Source organism: Coregonus lavaretus (assembly GCF_964263955.1).
Source record: "Coregonus lavaretus genome assembly, chromosome: 13".
Lineage (NCBI taxonomy): Eukaryota > Metazoa > Chordata > Actinopteri > Salmoniformes > Salmonidae > Coregonus > Coregonus lavaretus.
The window spans coordinates 4693261-4709260 of NC_140000.1; the positions used below are offsets into that span (position 1 = coordinate 4693261).

The window sequence follows — 16000 nt, forward strand, 5'->3', positions numbered from 1 at the left end:
AACAGCTTGCAGATACAGTGGAGGTATAGCCTACTACATGATGAGATTATTATGATTTATTTTTATTTGTCAAATGGCAGCCAAGCATCGAAAATCATGTCACCAGAATAAGACCCTCCATATTTATTGAAATGAGCATCAACCTCATCACTGTGCACTTTCACCACCATGTGAAGTTCATCGTAAATTATTTCATCTGTAGCCTAATGAACTGACTGCTTTCCCATGATGTCATGACATGTTTTATCCAACATGTAGGTAACCAAGCACACAACATGTTGGATGGAAACCTGGTTAATGTCAAGCCATTTTGAGGATGCTGGAATTATATTTTGGATGAAGGTGCACATACCTACAAGCGACTTTTGAAGTAGCCTTACCAGATTAAAATGTTGTGACTGGTTGTGTTTATGTCACATACTGTATAAAAGGTAATACATTTTAAAAGTGAAATGATGAATATTTAGGCTATATTGAAGCATTAGGCTCTAGGTGCCAGAGGAATATGACCCCTCTGGAGGAGGCAGAGCACGTGTTAAGGTTTCCTGAATAACTGGGCCTGCCGGGAGCATATGTGGCCACATTATTATAGGACGACTTGGGAAAATGATGATCTGAAAGAGACAGCACATTCATTATCAGAAGTAAAGATACAGCCAGACTGGCCTGCTACTGTGCCTTTCTAGAGCTTATAAACTGTTGAGAGTAGACCCACAACTGATCCAAATGGAATGAAACGTTCAAAGCACAGGGCTTTCGCGCATTATTCAAATTACATTTTCACTGCAGCCTAGAGTAGAATTTTGTACTCACTTGAAAACAATAATGCAAGTATTAATTGTATTGTGGTGTTGTAGGCTACTATAATCTAGGTAGGACAACTGTACTGTCCCTAAACAAGATCAATAGGGGAGCTTTTTGAGCTGTGTGTTTCATTTCTTCACTGTCCTCTGCCTATCAGCTATTCCTATTTGTTCTTGTCGATTCATATTGAAAATTGATGCAGCTTTGAATGCTTTTATGGGTGGTATTATTGCTAGTTAGCCTATTGCAGATCTGGACAATCGTCCACCTACCACTATTGTCACTATGAATGGTGGATAGAGGGCAGGATAGATATTAGACTGATAGACTATACTGACCTGTATAGTACAAGTAAGCACAAGGAAAACTGAAAAGCCTATAGTGCATAAGGAAAGAACCAAAACACCTTGATATAGGGGAGGCGCATGCAAGCAATTGAGGACAAGTGGCTAGGATGGAATAAATTATATAGTAAAACCTGGAAAAGAGTGAATGTTAACCTTGAAAGAAAACATACTAGCCTCCCCTGTGCACACAACTCTCCCCAAAGCAAAACTATTTTGGACCACCGCTCCCCCCATTAAATTGCGATCTGTCCCTAATTTACAGTTTTTTACGATTGTTTACACACTAAAATTAAAATTTCCACACAATTAGCAAAATTGGACTCCAATGAGCAAAACACCTCCACAGATTTGCACAACATTACACACAATGTCCGCCTCACCCTTTTTGCAAAACATTACACACAGTGATTTGTAAAACTCTACACACATTTTCACACCTTAGACACAGATAAGGATCGTGAGGTTACTTCCTTGTAATTACAAAGCACCGGATTGCCAATTACCACACTAATGAACGAATTGGATAAACACATCTACCAGGTGTGGAAGCACACATGTGCTAATTTGAAAACGCAGCACTCAGGTGTGCTATAAAAGGCAGCAGGTGAGTTCACCTGTCTTCAACAAAAATGGAAGGAGTTAGAAGAAGAAGAGGAGTGAGAATGAGAGGGGGAGCTCAAAGAGGAGATGAAGGCGGTAGAGGAAGAGGAGAAGGAGGTAGAGGAAGAGGCATAGGTAGAGGAGAAGAAGGTAGAGGAAGAGAAGGAGGTAGAGGAAGACACCTAGGTAGAGGAAGAGGTAGAGAAGGACTTGAAGAGTTGATAGAACCTGAACAAAGAAGACGAGGACCAAATTTGACTCGAGAAATCCGTGCAACACTTATTGACCATGTTATCAACCATGGACTGACACTGATGGAAGCTGGACAAAGAGTTCAACCAAATCTCAGCAGAAATACTGTTGCGTCAGTAATTCGGACATTTCATCGAGAAAACAGGTAAGCTAACCACACAGTATACATTGAAACTGAAGCTTGTATAATCAATATTGTTTACTGTGACATTTGACAGTAGGCTGCATATATATATATATATATTTATTTATTTTTATCTTATTTTGTTTTTACATAGGATTGAGGGTCGAGGACACCAAGGTGGAAGGGGCCCTATGTTTAGTCGTGCACAAGAGGCCGCCATTGTGAACATGGTTTTGGCCAATAATTGTATCAGGCTACGAGAAATCCAAGCCAATATCATCAATGATGACAATATTTTCAATAACATCCAACGAGTCTCTCTGTCAACATTAGGCCGAATCCTAAAGAAAAATCAAATATACATGAAGTAACTGTATCGGGTACCATTTGACAGAAATTCAGAGAGAGTGAAACATCTGTGCAATGAGTATGTGGAGGTATGCATTGTTCATCTGACTATGGTGTGGTATCATGCACTGCTCATAATGTTCTGTCACAAAAAAAATACTGTGCTATAGATATTGAATAGCATCCTATTTTCTTTAATGTGTTTCAGAGAGTCTTGAAAATGGATGCTGCTGAAATTCAACATGAATTTATATATGTGGATGAGGCTGGATTTAACCTTGCAAAAACAAGAAGAAGAGGGAGAAATGTAATTGGGCACAGGGCAATCACCAATGTGCCAGGGCAGCGAGGGGGTAACATCACCCTTTGCGCTGCTATCACACAAAATGGGGTCCTCCACCACCATGCAAATCTGGGACCCTATAATGCAAATCTGATACTTGCATTTCTTGACCGATTGCATGAGATTGTCACAGCATTACACCAAGTGGACCAGATGCGGTACATTGTCGTTTGGGACAATGTCTCATTTCATTGGGCTGCTCTAGTCCAGAACTGGTTCCATGATCACCCTGATTTTGAAGTTTTATACCTTCCCCCATACTCCCCCTTCCTGAATCCTATAGAATAATTTTTTTCAGCGTGGCGGTGGAAGGTATATGACCTGCGGCCTTATGACCGTTTGCCCCTCATTCAGGCCATGGAACAGGCATGTGATCTTATTAATAATAAATAATAATAATATGCCATTTAGCAGACGCTTTTATCCAAAGCGACTTACAGTCATGCGTGCATACATTTTGTGTATGGGTGGTCCCGGGGATCGAACCCACTACCTTGGCGTTACAAGCGCCGTGCTCTTATTGAAGCAGCTTCAGTGCAGGGGTGGATTCGTCACACAAGGCGATTCTTCCAACGGTGCCTTGCCAATGAAGACATAGCCTGTGATGTGGATGAAATGTTATGGCCTGATCCAGCCAGACGGAGAGACGGATAGTTACAGTATTCTTGTTGCTTTTACAGTAGTTTTCTTTCATTTCTGTTTACTTTTACTTTACTTTTCTTCAGAGTCAAAGTGTATGTACAGTAATTCATGCAGTAATTTTTATTTGTCTACGGATTTTATTTGTTTACAGTAATTGATATCATTGTTGGTTGATTACTGTAACTGATTATGGTAAGAAATACTGTAAGTATTGAAATAAATACTTGAAATATTCAGTCTGCAGCATCAAGTGTTGTGCAGTGCTTGGTAAGGTTATAGTAGGCCTACAGTATTTGTCTACATTCTCCTTATATCTCAAAACAAATCATGAATAATGTTGTGAGTTTCTCACTATTTTTTGTCACCTAAATTATATCTCACATACAGTAAGAATGTCTGGCCAAAAATCTTTTTTTTTTTTTTTTTTACAAATGTGTTTTTTATTTATCACAGCAGTGTGAAACTGGCTGCAATAGTGTATGATCATTGATGACTGTGTTGGTTAAATGAAAACAAATAGCATTTTCACAAATATGTGTATATGTTTTGACTGAAGTGTGTATGTTTTGACTGAAGTGTGTCATTTTGCAAACAATCTAGGAATTTTGCTAATTGATTGTGGTGTTTGGATAATTGTGATTATATTTTGACAAAAAGAACTCTGTTTTCAAAATCGCGTGTAAACAATTGAAAAAAACTGTAATATAGCCCTTGCCTTCATCGCTGGCATCAGCCCAGCCATTGTCCGCGTGAGACTCGCTATTCCTCCACGGTTCTGTTCCACCACGCCACATTCCTACGTATTGTGTCAATACGGAACTGTTGCTTGCTCCTCAGTACAACTACAGTATTCATACAGTACCGCGTTTTGCAATCCCAATATCCTCTTGCTCTCTCTGACAGTGTGATGTTTGGCAATAGTGGGCATGTGTTATAGCTGCCCTCAAAGTAGGCTACACGTCACATTAATCTAGAGCACTGAAGATCGACGATATCATGGAAGCAATAGGGGCCATTACCCGCAAAAGAAGAGCCACTATATCCTCTGGAAAAGGTGTTACTTTGAAACAAGTGAATGGACGGTCAGCGGTTGATGAAAGTATCAACGGCCCCGGTGACAGCGGCAACATTGTAACGAAGCGAAATGTAACCGATTTGCCTTCTACAACGTCAAAGGAAAGGAAGAAACGAATAGATGTTCCTAGTGATAGACAGAGGTGAGGCATAAACTAACAAAACCCGGACGTGTCCTTATAGTGGGGTGAATTTATGCCAGGGAAACAGCTCGTGACTGTATTTATTACTGCACCTACTTGTGAAATCTTCCCTTATATGAACACTATTTATAATGGCGTAGAATGAATTATGTGCATATTACTTTGAACCCTTTCGCATAGTCTATATGTCACCCATGCTGGTTCAGTAGGCTATATGTCATTTTGAATCTCGAAGGGAAGTCAGTGGTGTGTTGCGGAAGTCATTTGGGAAGGGTATTTCAGATCAGTTAACTATAGCTGTAGTATAGTAAATGAGTGCGCACGTATTCAAACTATCCATGTCTCTTCATGCCCCAGTTGCCACAGGTTGCAGGAGTCCCTGTTGAGCTCTGCCAGTGGTTACAGGAACTACAGAGGAGTCCTCAACTGGTGTGTTGTCATGCTGGTAAGTTTTCTTCTGCAACTTCATAATGAGAGTCTCAGTTAATGCACCAGTCTGCTCAACAACACTCAGGTCAGTGTAAACACTAAAATCACTGGCCAGGTTTCCCTCTACATCTTAATACCTAATCATTTTTTGGGGGGGACTATTTGTTGTTCCATGTAGTGAATCTGTTATACAATGCGTTTGTATGGGCTAATAGCAGGGAAGGCCAAATAAAATGATTAATCAAATAATGTTGTAAATAATAACATTTTTGATATCTTCAAGGGGTCTTAAAATTCAAAATCAAATAGAAAATTATCCTTGGTATGACCTTCTTAAAACAATTCCATATAGCTTAGTATGCCCCCCATTCCCCCGGCTTAGACTGGGCTTAGACTGTTTAGTGCCAGAAATAAGGGGTTAAATACATGTAAAAAAAACACCAACTAATGTTTCCTGATCTTTCTTACAGTAATCTCTCAGATTTAGGACAGACACTTCAGAACAAACTTCCTTGAGATTTTTTTGGGGGGACTATCTGTTGTTCCATGTAGTGAATCTGTTATTCAATGCGTTTGTATGGGATAATAGCAGTAAGCCCAAATAACATTTTTCATCAAATATTTGTTTTAGATATATTTTCTTATACTTCAAGGGGTGTATGATCCTTGGTATGACCTTCTTTAAAACAATTCCATATAGCTTAGAAGACCCCCCCCATTCCCCCGGCTTAGACTGGGCTTAGACTGTAATGGTTTAACACAAAGCAGCAGCAGATTCCCTACAAGAGGAGTTGATCAGAGAGCATCACTGGTGGTGGGTGTGTGCCCCCAGGCCTCACCAGAAGGCATGTTCATCCCACACTGGGCCTGAAACCAGAGTGTTTAAAGACACCTGACACTTATTCAGAACACCTCAAGAGGATTATATATCTAGCTCAAGGCTACTCTGTGTTCCTGTTCCTTTAGTTTAGCAAGATTACAGTGAAAGTGAGACAATATCATATTTCTCATCATATTCTTTTTGTCTTTTAATTATTTTGCTGCTAAAGGATGTGATGTGGATTGAGGTGAGGCCAAGGTCATACTGCTTTCATGTAGGGGACTTTTAATACTCTGATATTCTGAGAGATTCCTTTAGGCCTAACTTACTAGACACAGGATAGTTTAGGTACATTGCGCTTACTGTTGCTGGACTAGACCTGTCCAATCCTAAAGTGGGACACGTAATGATTAGCTATATAGTTAGCTAATCACTTTGTTAATAACCTTGTGTTTTGCTAATTCAGTTTGGCTTTGAAGTCAGTGTGTGAGAGGATGGGAAAACAGCAGGACATTCCCACTCCTCTCTAGCTCTCAGTGAGTCTCAATACAACCACATAAACCATTGTTTTACTCGTTAGAGAGAGATGTTGGAGTTCAAGGATGGTTTGATGATGCTAAGGGCAACATGGGGGTACCATTCCCTTAGAAAAACACACAGACATTTAGAAGTGTATCTTAAGTGGGGAAATATAGCATTGAGAGACTATCTAAAGTAATCATTCTCCAACAGCTAGTTAGTCAGTCTGAATTCACGTCAAATCTGGAGCGCCGCCAGCTTAGTCCCCTTCATCAAAGCCGTTGAGAATAAATTCGAATTTCTAAAACTGTTGATAATCCACTCTCTGAAACAAGATAATTTTGTCATCACAGTAGTTTGTTCATACTTGGAACCTCTTCTCAAATTCACATTGAACGTGGAGAAGTCTTTGTATTCCATAATAAGATGTTACAATCCAAAAGGAAACATTTTCAATGAGGGAAGGAAAGAATCGCAAGAAAGACCAAAAATATCTAGAGAGTGATTATCCTGACTTGCAAACACTTTATCTTTTAGCTGTCAAGATCAGTTCCACAAATAGTACCGTGTTTAGTATTTTATTAGGATCCCCATTAACTAGAGCCAAAGCTGCAGCTACCCTTCCTGGGGTCCACATAAAACATGACATTAATGGTCCTCTGTAGCTCAGCTGGTAGAGCACGGCGCTTGTAACGCCAAGGTAGTGGGTTCGATCCCCGGGACCACCCATACACAAAAAAAAATGTATGCACGCACGACTGTAAGTCGCTTTGGATAAAAGCGTCTGCTAAATGGCATATTATTATATTATTATAGACCAGTATAGCTGAAGGGCAGAGCTACTTAAAATGACATCACACATAACATTAATAGACCATTACAGCTGAAGGGCAGAGCTACTTAAAATGACATCACACATAACATTAATAGACCAGTACAGCTGAAGGGCAGAGCTACTTAAAATGACATCACACATAACATTAATAGACCAGTACAGCTGAAGGGCAGAGCTACTTAAAATGACATCACACATAACATTAATAGACCAGTACAGCTGAAGGGCAGAGCTACTTAAAATGACATCACACATAACATTAATAGACCAGTACAGCTGAAGGGCAGAGCTACTTAAAATGACACCACACATAACATTAATAGACCAGTACAGCTGAAGGGCAGAGCTACTTAAAATGACATCACACATAACATTAATAGACCAGTACAGCTGAAGGGCAGAGCTACTTAAAATGACATCACACATAACATTAATAGACCAGTACAGCTGAAGGGCAGAGCTACTTAAAATGACATCACACATAACATTAATAGACCAGTACAGCTGAAGGGCAGAGCTACTTAAAATGACATCACACATAACATTAATAGACCAGTACAGCTGAAGGGCAGAGCTACTTAAAATGACATCACACATAACATTAATAGACCAGTACAGCTGAAGGGCAGAGCTACTTAAAATGACATCACACATAACATTAATAGACCAGTACAGCTGAAGGGCAGAGCTACTTAAAATGACATCACACATAACATTAATAGACCAGTACAGCTGAAGGGCAGAGCTACTTAAAATTAAATAATACATAACATTAATAGACCAGTACAGCTGAAGGGCAGAGCTACTTAAAATGACATCACACATAACATTAATAGACCAGTACAGCTGAAGGGCAGAGCTACTTAAAATGACATCACACATAACATTAATAGACCAGTAGAGCTGAAGGGCAGAGCTACTTAAAATGACATCACACATAACATTAATAGACCAGTACAGCTGAAGGGCAAAGCTACTTAAAATGACATCACACATAACATTAATAGACCAGTACAGCTGAAGGGCAGAGCTACTAAAAATAACATCACACATAACATTAATAGACCAGTACAGCTGAAGGGCAGAGCTACTTAAAATTAAATCATACATAACATTAATAGACCAGTACAGCTGAAGGGCAGAGCTACTTAAAATGACACCATACATAACATTAATAGACAGGTACAGAACTACATACAGTACCAGTCAAAAGTTTGGACACACCTACTCATTCAAGGGTTTTTCTTAATTTTTTACTGTTTTCTACGTTGTAGAATATAAGTGAAGACTCAAAACTATGAAATAACACATATGGAATCATGTAGTAACCAAAAAAGTGTTAAACAAATCAAAATATATTTTATATTTGAGATTCTTCAAAGAATCTTCTCAACCAGCTTCACTTGTAATGCTTTTCTAACAGTCTTGTTCGCTGCTTTTCCTTCAATCTGCCGTCCATCTCATCCCAAACCATCTCAATTGGGTTGAGGTTGGGGGATTGTGGAGGCCAGGTCATCTGATGCAGCACTCCATCACTCTACTTCTTGGTAAAATAGCCCTTACACAGCCTGGAGGTGTGTTGGGTCATTGTCCTGTTGAAAAACAAATGATAGTCCCACTAAGCCCAAACCAGATGGGATGGCGTATCGCTGCAGAATGCTGTGGTAGCCATGCTGGTTAAGTGTGCCTTGAATTCTAAATAAATCACAGACAGTGTCACCAGCAAAGCACCCCCACACCATAACACCTCCTCCTCCATGCTTTACTGTGGGAAACTACACATGCGGAGATAATCTGTTCACCCACATCGCGTCTCACAAAGACACGGCGGTTGGAACCAAAAATCTCCAATTTGGACTCCAGACCAAAGGACACGTTACCTGCAAGGAAACACGTGCCGTCATCATTGCTTTGCACAAAAAGGGCTTCACAGGCAAGGATATTGCTGCTAGTAAGCTTGCACCTAAATCAACCATTTATCGGATCATCAAGAACTTCAAGGAGAGAGGTTCAATTGTTGTGAAGAAGGCGTCAGGGCGCCCAAGAAAGTCCAGCAAGCGCCAGGACCGTCTCCTAAAGTTGATTCAGCTGCAGGATCGGGGCACCACCAGTGCAGAGCTTGCTCAGGAATGGCAGCAGGCAGGTGTGAGTGCATCTGCACGCACAGTGGGGCGAATACTTTTGGAGGAAGGCCTGGTGTCAAGAAAGGCAGTAAAGAAGCCACTTCTCTCCAGGAAAAACAGCAGGGACAGACTGATATTCTGCAAAAGGTACAGGGATTGGACTGCTGAGGACTGGGGTAAAGTCATTTTCTCTGATGAATCCCCTTTCCGATTGTTTGGGGCATCCGGAAAACACCTTGTCCGGAGAAGACAAGGTGAGCGCTACCATCAGTCCTGTGTCATGCCAACAGTAAAGCATCCTGAGACCATTCATGTGTGGGGTTGCTTCTCAGCCAAGGGAGTGGGCTCACTCACAATTTTGCCTAAGAACACAGCCATGAATAAAGAATGGTACCAACACATCCTCCGAGAGCAACTTCTCCCAACCATCCAAAAACAGTTTGGTGACGACCAATGCCTTTTCCAGCATGATGGAGCACCTTGCCATAAGGCAAAAGTGATAACTAAGTGGCTTGGGGAACAAAACATCAACATTTTGGGTCCATGGCCAGGAAACTCCCCAGACCTTAATCCCATTGAGAACTTGTGGTCAATCCTCAAGAGGCGGGTGGACAAACAAAAACCCACAAATTCTGACAAACTCCAAGTATTGATTATGCAAGAATGGGCTGCCATCAGTCAGGATGTGGCCCAGAAGTTAATTGACAGCATGCCAGGGGGGATTGCAGAGGTCTTGAAAAAGAAGGGTCAACACTGCAAATGTTGACTCTTTGCATAAACTTAATGTAATTGTCAATAAAAGCCTTTGACACTTATGGAATGCTTGTAATTATACTTCAGTATACCATAGTAACATCTGACAAAATTATCTCATAACACTGAAGCAGTGAACTTTGTGAAGACCAATACTTGTGTCATTCTCCAAACTTTTGACCACGACTGTACTAATAACGGCTACACTGCAGTCATCCATTTTGTTACAGTTGCTTACTGTTACAATTGCAGGTCCTGATTCTAATCGCTCAGAACCAGTTGTTCTCTAAACACTAGCGAGAATTTCATAACATTAGGAACCACCCGTGTCCTTGGTTCTTCCGTTTGACGTTAATACTGTTCATAATCATAATGTGATTCATAGATGTTACTGAATGGAAGTGAATATGTAGACTTTTTAGAGATCAATCACTGCACAATGTGCAATAAATTGAACAGAGTTATCATTATCATCAGATAGGCTTCACCTACGTCCTTCGCCCTGTCTAGTGCATACAAATGAACTAAACCAAACTGCCAGTAAAGGGTTTACTGAGGTATAGTGTAACGTGTTAGTGTACTGCCCATAAAGGGTTTACTGAGGTATAGTGTAACGTGTTACAGTGTACCGCCCATAAAGGGTTTACTGAGGTATAGTGTAACGTGTTACAGTGTACCGCCCATAAAGGGTTTACTGAGGTATAGTGTAACGTGTTACAGTGTACCGCCCATAAAGGGTTTACTGAGGTATAGTGTAACGTGTTAGTGTACTGCCCATAAAGGGTTTACTGAGGTATAGTGTAACGTGTTACAGTGTACTGCCCATAAAGGGTTTACTGAGGTATAGTGTAACGTGTTACAGTGTACCGCCCATAAAGGGTTTACTGAGGTATAGTGTAACGTGTTAGTGTACTGCCCATAAAGGGTTTACTGAGGTATAGTGTAACGTGTTACAGTGTACTGCCCATAAAGGGTTTACTGAGGTATAGTGTAACGTGTTACAGTGTACCGCCCATAAATGGTTTACTGAGGTATAGTGTAACGTGTTACAGTGTACCGCCCATAAAGGGTTTACTGAGGTATAGTGTAACGTGTTACAGTGTACCGCCCATAAATGGTTTACTGAGGTATAGTGTAACGTGTTACAGTGTACCGCCCATAAAGGGTTTACTGAGGTATAGTGTAACGTGTTACAGTGTACCGCCCATAAATGGTTTACTGAGGTATAGTGTAACGTGTTACAGTGTACCGCCCATAAATGGTTTACTGAGGTATAGTGTAACGTGTTACAGTCAACTGCCCTTAACGGGTTTACTGAGGTATAGTGCGTGGCCTTTGGACTTATTCATAAAATTAATAAAGTCCCCTTGATATGGAGTTTCCTCTGGTTCTCTTATGGAGTTTCCTCTGGTTCTCTTATGGAGTTTCCTCTGGTTCTCTTAAGGAGTTTCCTCTGGTTCTCTTATGGAGTTTCCTCTGGTTCTCTTATGGAGTTTCCTCTGCTTCTCTTATGGAGTTTCCTCTGCTTCTCTTATGGAGTTTCCTCTGGTTCTCTTATGGAGTTTCCTCTGGTTCTCTTATGGAGTTTCCTCTGGTTCTCCTATGGAGTTTCCTCTGGTTCTCATAAACTTGTTTTGCATTTCCATTTTCATTCCCCGCACCACACTCGCAACCAGAGGCGTCAAAATAATAATAATACTTTGATAGTTAGGTGCATCTACACAGATATACATGTACACTCATCCACACACACACACATTCATGCTACACACACACCACAACTGCTGCTACCAGACTCTTATTATGATTGCTAAATACCTCACAATTTAAACACTTTTCCCCTTTTCCCCAAAACACGTGTATTATTATGCTAAAATGTTTATTCTACTGAGACATTTACTTTGTTTGTATTCTTATCTGTTATCATTTGTTGTTGTTGTTCCATTGTCGAAAAGGAACCTGCAAGTAAGCATTTAGTTGGATGATGTATACCATGTGTATCCCGTACGACTAATAAAACTTTAAACTTCAATGGAAAATAAACACTGTAATTTAATCCTATGATGAATGTATGCTTGTACCAAGTGAAACAAACTTTATTTTCAAGGATGCAATGAATTTACGAGCCCTCTTTTGCTGTAGGTCTTGAGCAATTCCCGTCTGTTCTTGGAAAACCTTTTAAAGTAAGTACGTTATGAGAAGCTTGACATAAAAGAGGAGGATAAAGGAGTGTGTTCTTTTCCAGCTGTTATTTGACGGTTGGAAGTAAAGGCCCAGTTTTCACAGAATGGAATGTAACGTCAGCCCCTTCACTGCTAAGACCATATGCTGTCCTGTACACTACTGCAAGCACGATGCCTCCTGTCTGTCCCCAGATGCCCACCACAGTAGCAGCCTGTAGGGAACAGCTTACTAAAGGCATACTGTGGTAAAGACGTGCTAGGAGGGTACATTGTCATGTATTACTGTAAAGGAACATAGGAGCTTCTGTGTCTGATTCACTCAAACACGCTGTATCATGTTTTACAGTATACTGCCAATGGAAACACTTGCAGCATTCTGAAAACTGAAAGGCTGAAATGTTTCAAGTGAAGTTTTAATGTCACATGCACAAGTACAGTGACATGCCTGTATTGCAAGCTCTAAACCCAACAATGCAGTGATCAACATCAATGTAGTACTAAAAAATAACAAGGTAGAACAAAAACACGAGAAATAAAAATAAGAATGTGGTTTGATTCAACTGAGCTCTGAGTGTCTAACCACAGTATTCTGTGTTTCTAGGTATGGCATTCTTGTGGACCCAATACAAGTGGTTTCTCTATTCATAAAGGACCCCTACAACATGCCGGCAGCATGCCTTGTTATCGGTACGTGGACTTTACTCTGCTCTAACATGGACTTTATGATCCTTTTGGATATACCCCCTCATTCCCCCTACGCACTAGATCACTCTCCTATCACACTATCACTATCACTCTCCCTATACACTAGATCACTCTCCCTACACACTATCACTCTCCCTACACACTAGATCACTCTCCCCACACACTATCACTCCACCTACACACTATCACTCCCCCAACACACTATCACTCCCCCAAACAATCTATCACACTCCCTATGCACTATCACGCGCCCTACATACTATCACTCCCCCTACACCCTATCACTATCACTCCCCCTACACCCTACACACTATCACTCCCCCTACACACTAGATCTGTAGGCAGGTCATTACAGGCTGTCCTGCTGCAGCTGTCACCTGAGGATCATCCACCTGGCTTATTTTATGGGCCTACAGTACTGAGAGTAGGCCTATGGGACAAGGGACTCCCTGTACTGTACAGTACTGGGGCGTAGCAGACAATGACGCCCTCCGAAGTCACTGGTTTTATATGCATTGCAGCATCTTTTTTTTATTAACACTTGCAGTCGTTGACGCGTGATTCGGTGTCTGTTTTATTGGCTGTAGTATCAGTTAAGCTCCGGTACTTCTTGTGCTTGTGAGCCAGGCACAGATAGTGCCAAGGCATTAGAGGCAGAAGACTATTGTATTTTTATTCTCTGTTTTATTGAGGCTTGGTTTCCATAGAAGTCCACCTCAACCTATTCCATCTGGCCTTTGACATTTTGAATACTGTAGGCCTTTAGAATTGATTCTATGATGTATCCTTCGAAACACAGCAGAAAAAACATTATTAACATTATTACAAATACCAGGTCACGATATGATATAGAGTGAGAGGCAGCCCTGCAGCTAGTTAGATAATCCGACGATTCAAAATAGTTTAGCCTTTCCGTGTTTTCTTTCTTTGTGTGTGTGTGTTCATGCTCATGCATACGCATGTGTGTTTGCGTCCGTTCTCATGTGTGTGTTTCATCTCCACTGCAGAGCTCCCCTGCCATTCCTGCAGTAGAACAGTATCAGTCCTGCAGTAGAACAGTATCAGTCCAGCAGTAGAACAGTATCAGTCCTGCAGTAGAACAGTACCAGTCCAGCAGTAGAACAGTATCAGTCCTGCAGTAGAACAGTACCAGTCCAGCAGTAGAACAGTATCAGTCCTGCAGTAGAACAGTAACAGTCCTGCAGTAGAACAGTATCAGTCCAGCAGTAGAACAGTATCAGTCCTGCAGTAGAACAGTAACAGTCCTGCAGTAGAACAGTATCAGTCCTGCAGTAGAACAGTATCAGTCCAGCAGTAGAACAGTATCAGTCCTGCAGTAGAACAGTAACAGTCCTGCAGTAGAACAGTATCAGTCCAGCAGTAGAACAGTATCAGTCCTGCAGTAGAACAGTAACAGTCCTGCAGTAGAACAGTATCAGTCCTGCAGTAGAACAGTAACAGTCCAGCAGTAGAACAGTATCAGTCCTGCAGTAGAACAGTATCAGTCCTGCAGTAGAACAGTATCAGTCCTTCAGTAGAACAGTATCAGTCCAGCAGTAGAACAGTATCAGTCCAGCAGTAGAACAGTATCAGTCCTGCAGTAGAACAGTATCAGTCCAGCAGTAGAACAGTAACAGTCCAGCAGTAGAACAGTATCAGTCCAGCAGTAGAACAGTACCAGTCCTGCAGTAGAACAGTATCAGTCCTGCAGTAGAACAGTACCAGTCCTGCAGTAGAACAGTATCAGTCCTGCAGTAGAACAGTATCAGTCCAGCAATAGAACAGTATCAGTCCTGCAGTAGAACCGTATCAGTCCTGCAGTAGAACAGTAACAGTCCTGCAGTAGAACAGTATCAGTCCTTCAGTAGAACAGTATCAGTCCTTCAGTAGAACAGTATCAGTGCAGCAGTAGAACAGTATCAGTCCTTCAGTAGAACAGTATCAGTGCAGCAGTAGAACAGTATCAGTGCAGCAGTAGAACAGTATCAGTGCAGCAGTAGAACAGTATCAGTGCAGCAGTAGAACAGTATCAGTCCTGCAGTAGAACAGTATCAGTCCTGCAGTAGAACAGTATCAGTCCTGCAGTAGAACAGTATCAGTCCTTCAGTAGAACAGTATCAGTCCTGCAGTAGAACAGTATCAGTCCTGCAGTAGAACAGTATCAGTCCTCCAGTAGAACAGTAACAGTGCAGCAGTAGCAGGTGGTCTGTGCAACACATATGCTGAGTTTGTGCTGCCTCATTTGTCCCAGAAGCTGATGCTGTGACAGCAGGTTTATCTTAAGAGGGCAGTGGGTGGAATCGTACTACACTGGCTCTGACGCTTGTCGGATGTGGCAGGGCTTGAAAACTATTACAGACTACAAAGGGAAGCACAGCCGCGAGCTGCCCAGTGACACAAGCCTACCAGACGAGCTAAACCACTTCTATGCTCGCTTCGAGGCAAGCAACACTGAAGCATGTATGAGAGCACCAGCTGTTCCGGATGACTATGTGATCACGCTCTCCGTAGCCGATATGAGTAAGACTTTTAAGCAGGTCAACATTCACAAGGCCGCAGGGCCAGACGGATTACCAGGACGTGTACTCCGAGCATGTGCTGACCAACTGGCAAGTGTCTTCACTGACATTTTCAACATGTCCCTGACTGAGTCTGTAATACCAACATGTTTCAAGCAGACCACCATAGTCCCCGTGCCCAAGGACTCTAAGATAACCTGCCTAAATGACTACCGACCCGTAGCACTGACGTCTGTAGCCATGAAGTGCTTTGAAAGGCTGGTCATGGCTCACATCAACAGCATTATCCCAGAAACCCTAGACCCACTCCAATTTGCATACCGCCCCAACAGATCCACAGATGATGCAATCTCTATTGCACTCCACACTGCCCTTTCCCACCTGGACAAGAGGAACACCTACGTGAGAATGCTATTCATTGACTACAGCTCAGCATT

General features: G+C 41.6%; 1 protein-coding gene across 1 annotated transcript in view; it reads left to right on the forward strand.

Moving 5' to 3' along the window:
* The first annotated feature begins 4250 nt into the window (after positions 1-4250).
* LOC311140547 (diacylglycerol O-acyltransferase 1-like) overlaps positions 4251-16000 on the forward strand; it is a 31017-nt gene continuing 19267 nt past the window's right edge. The window contains exons 1-4 of the mRNA XM_084175651.1: positions 4251-4677; positions 5035-5122; positions 12299-12339; positions 12941-13026. Coding sequence (XP_084031777.1) covers positions 4457-4677; positions 5035-5122; positions 12299-12339; positions 12941-13026 — 436 coding nt within the window. The 5' untranslated portion in view covers positions 4251-4456. The remainder of the gene's footprint in view (positions 4678-5034; positions 5123-12298; positions 12340-12940; positions 13027-16000) is intronic.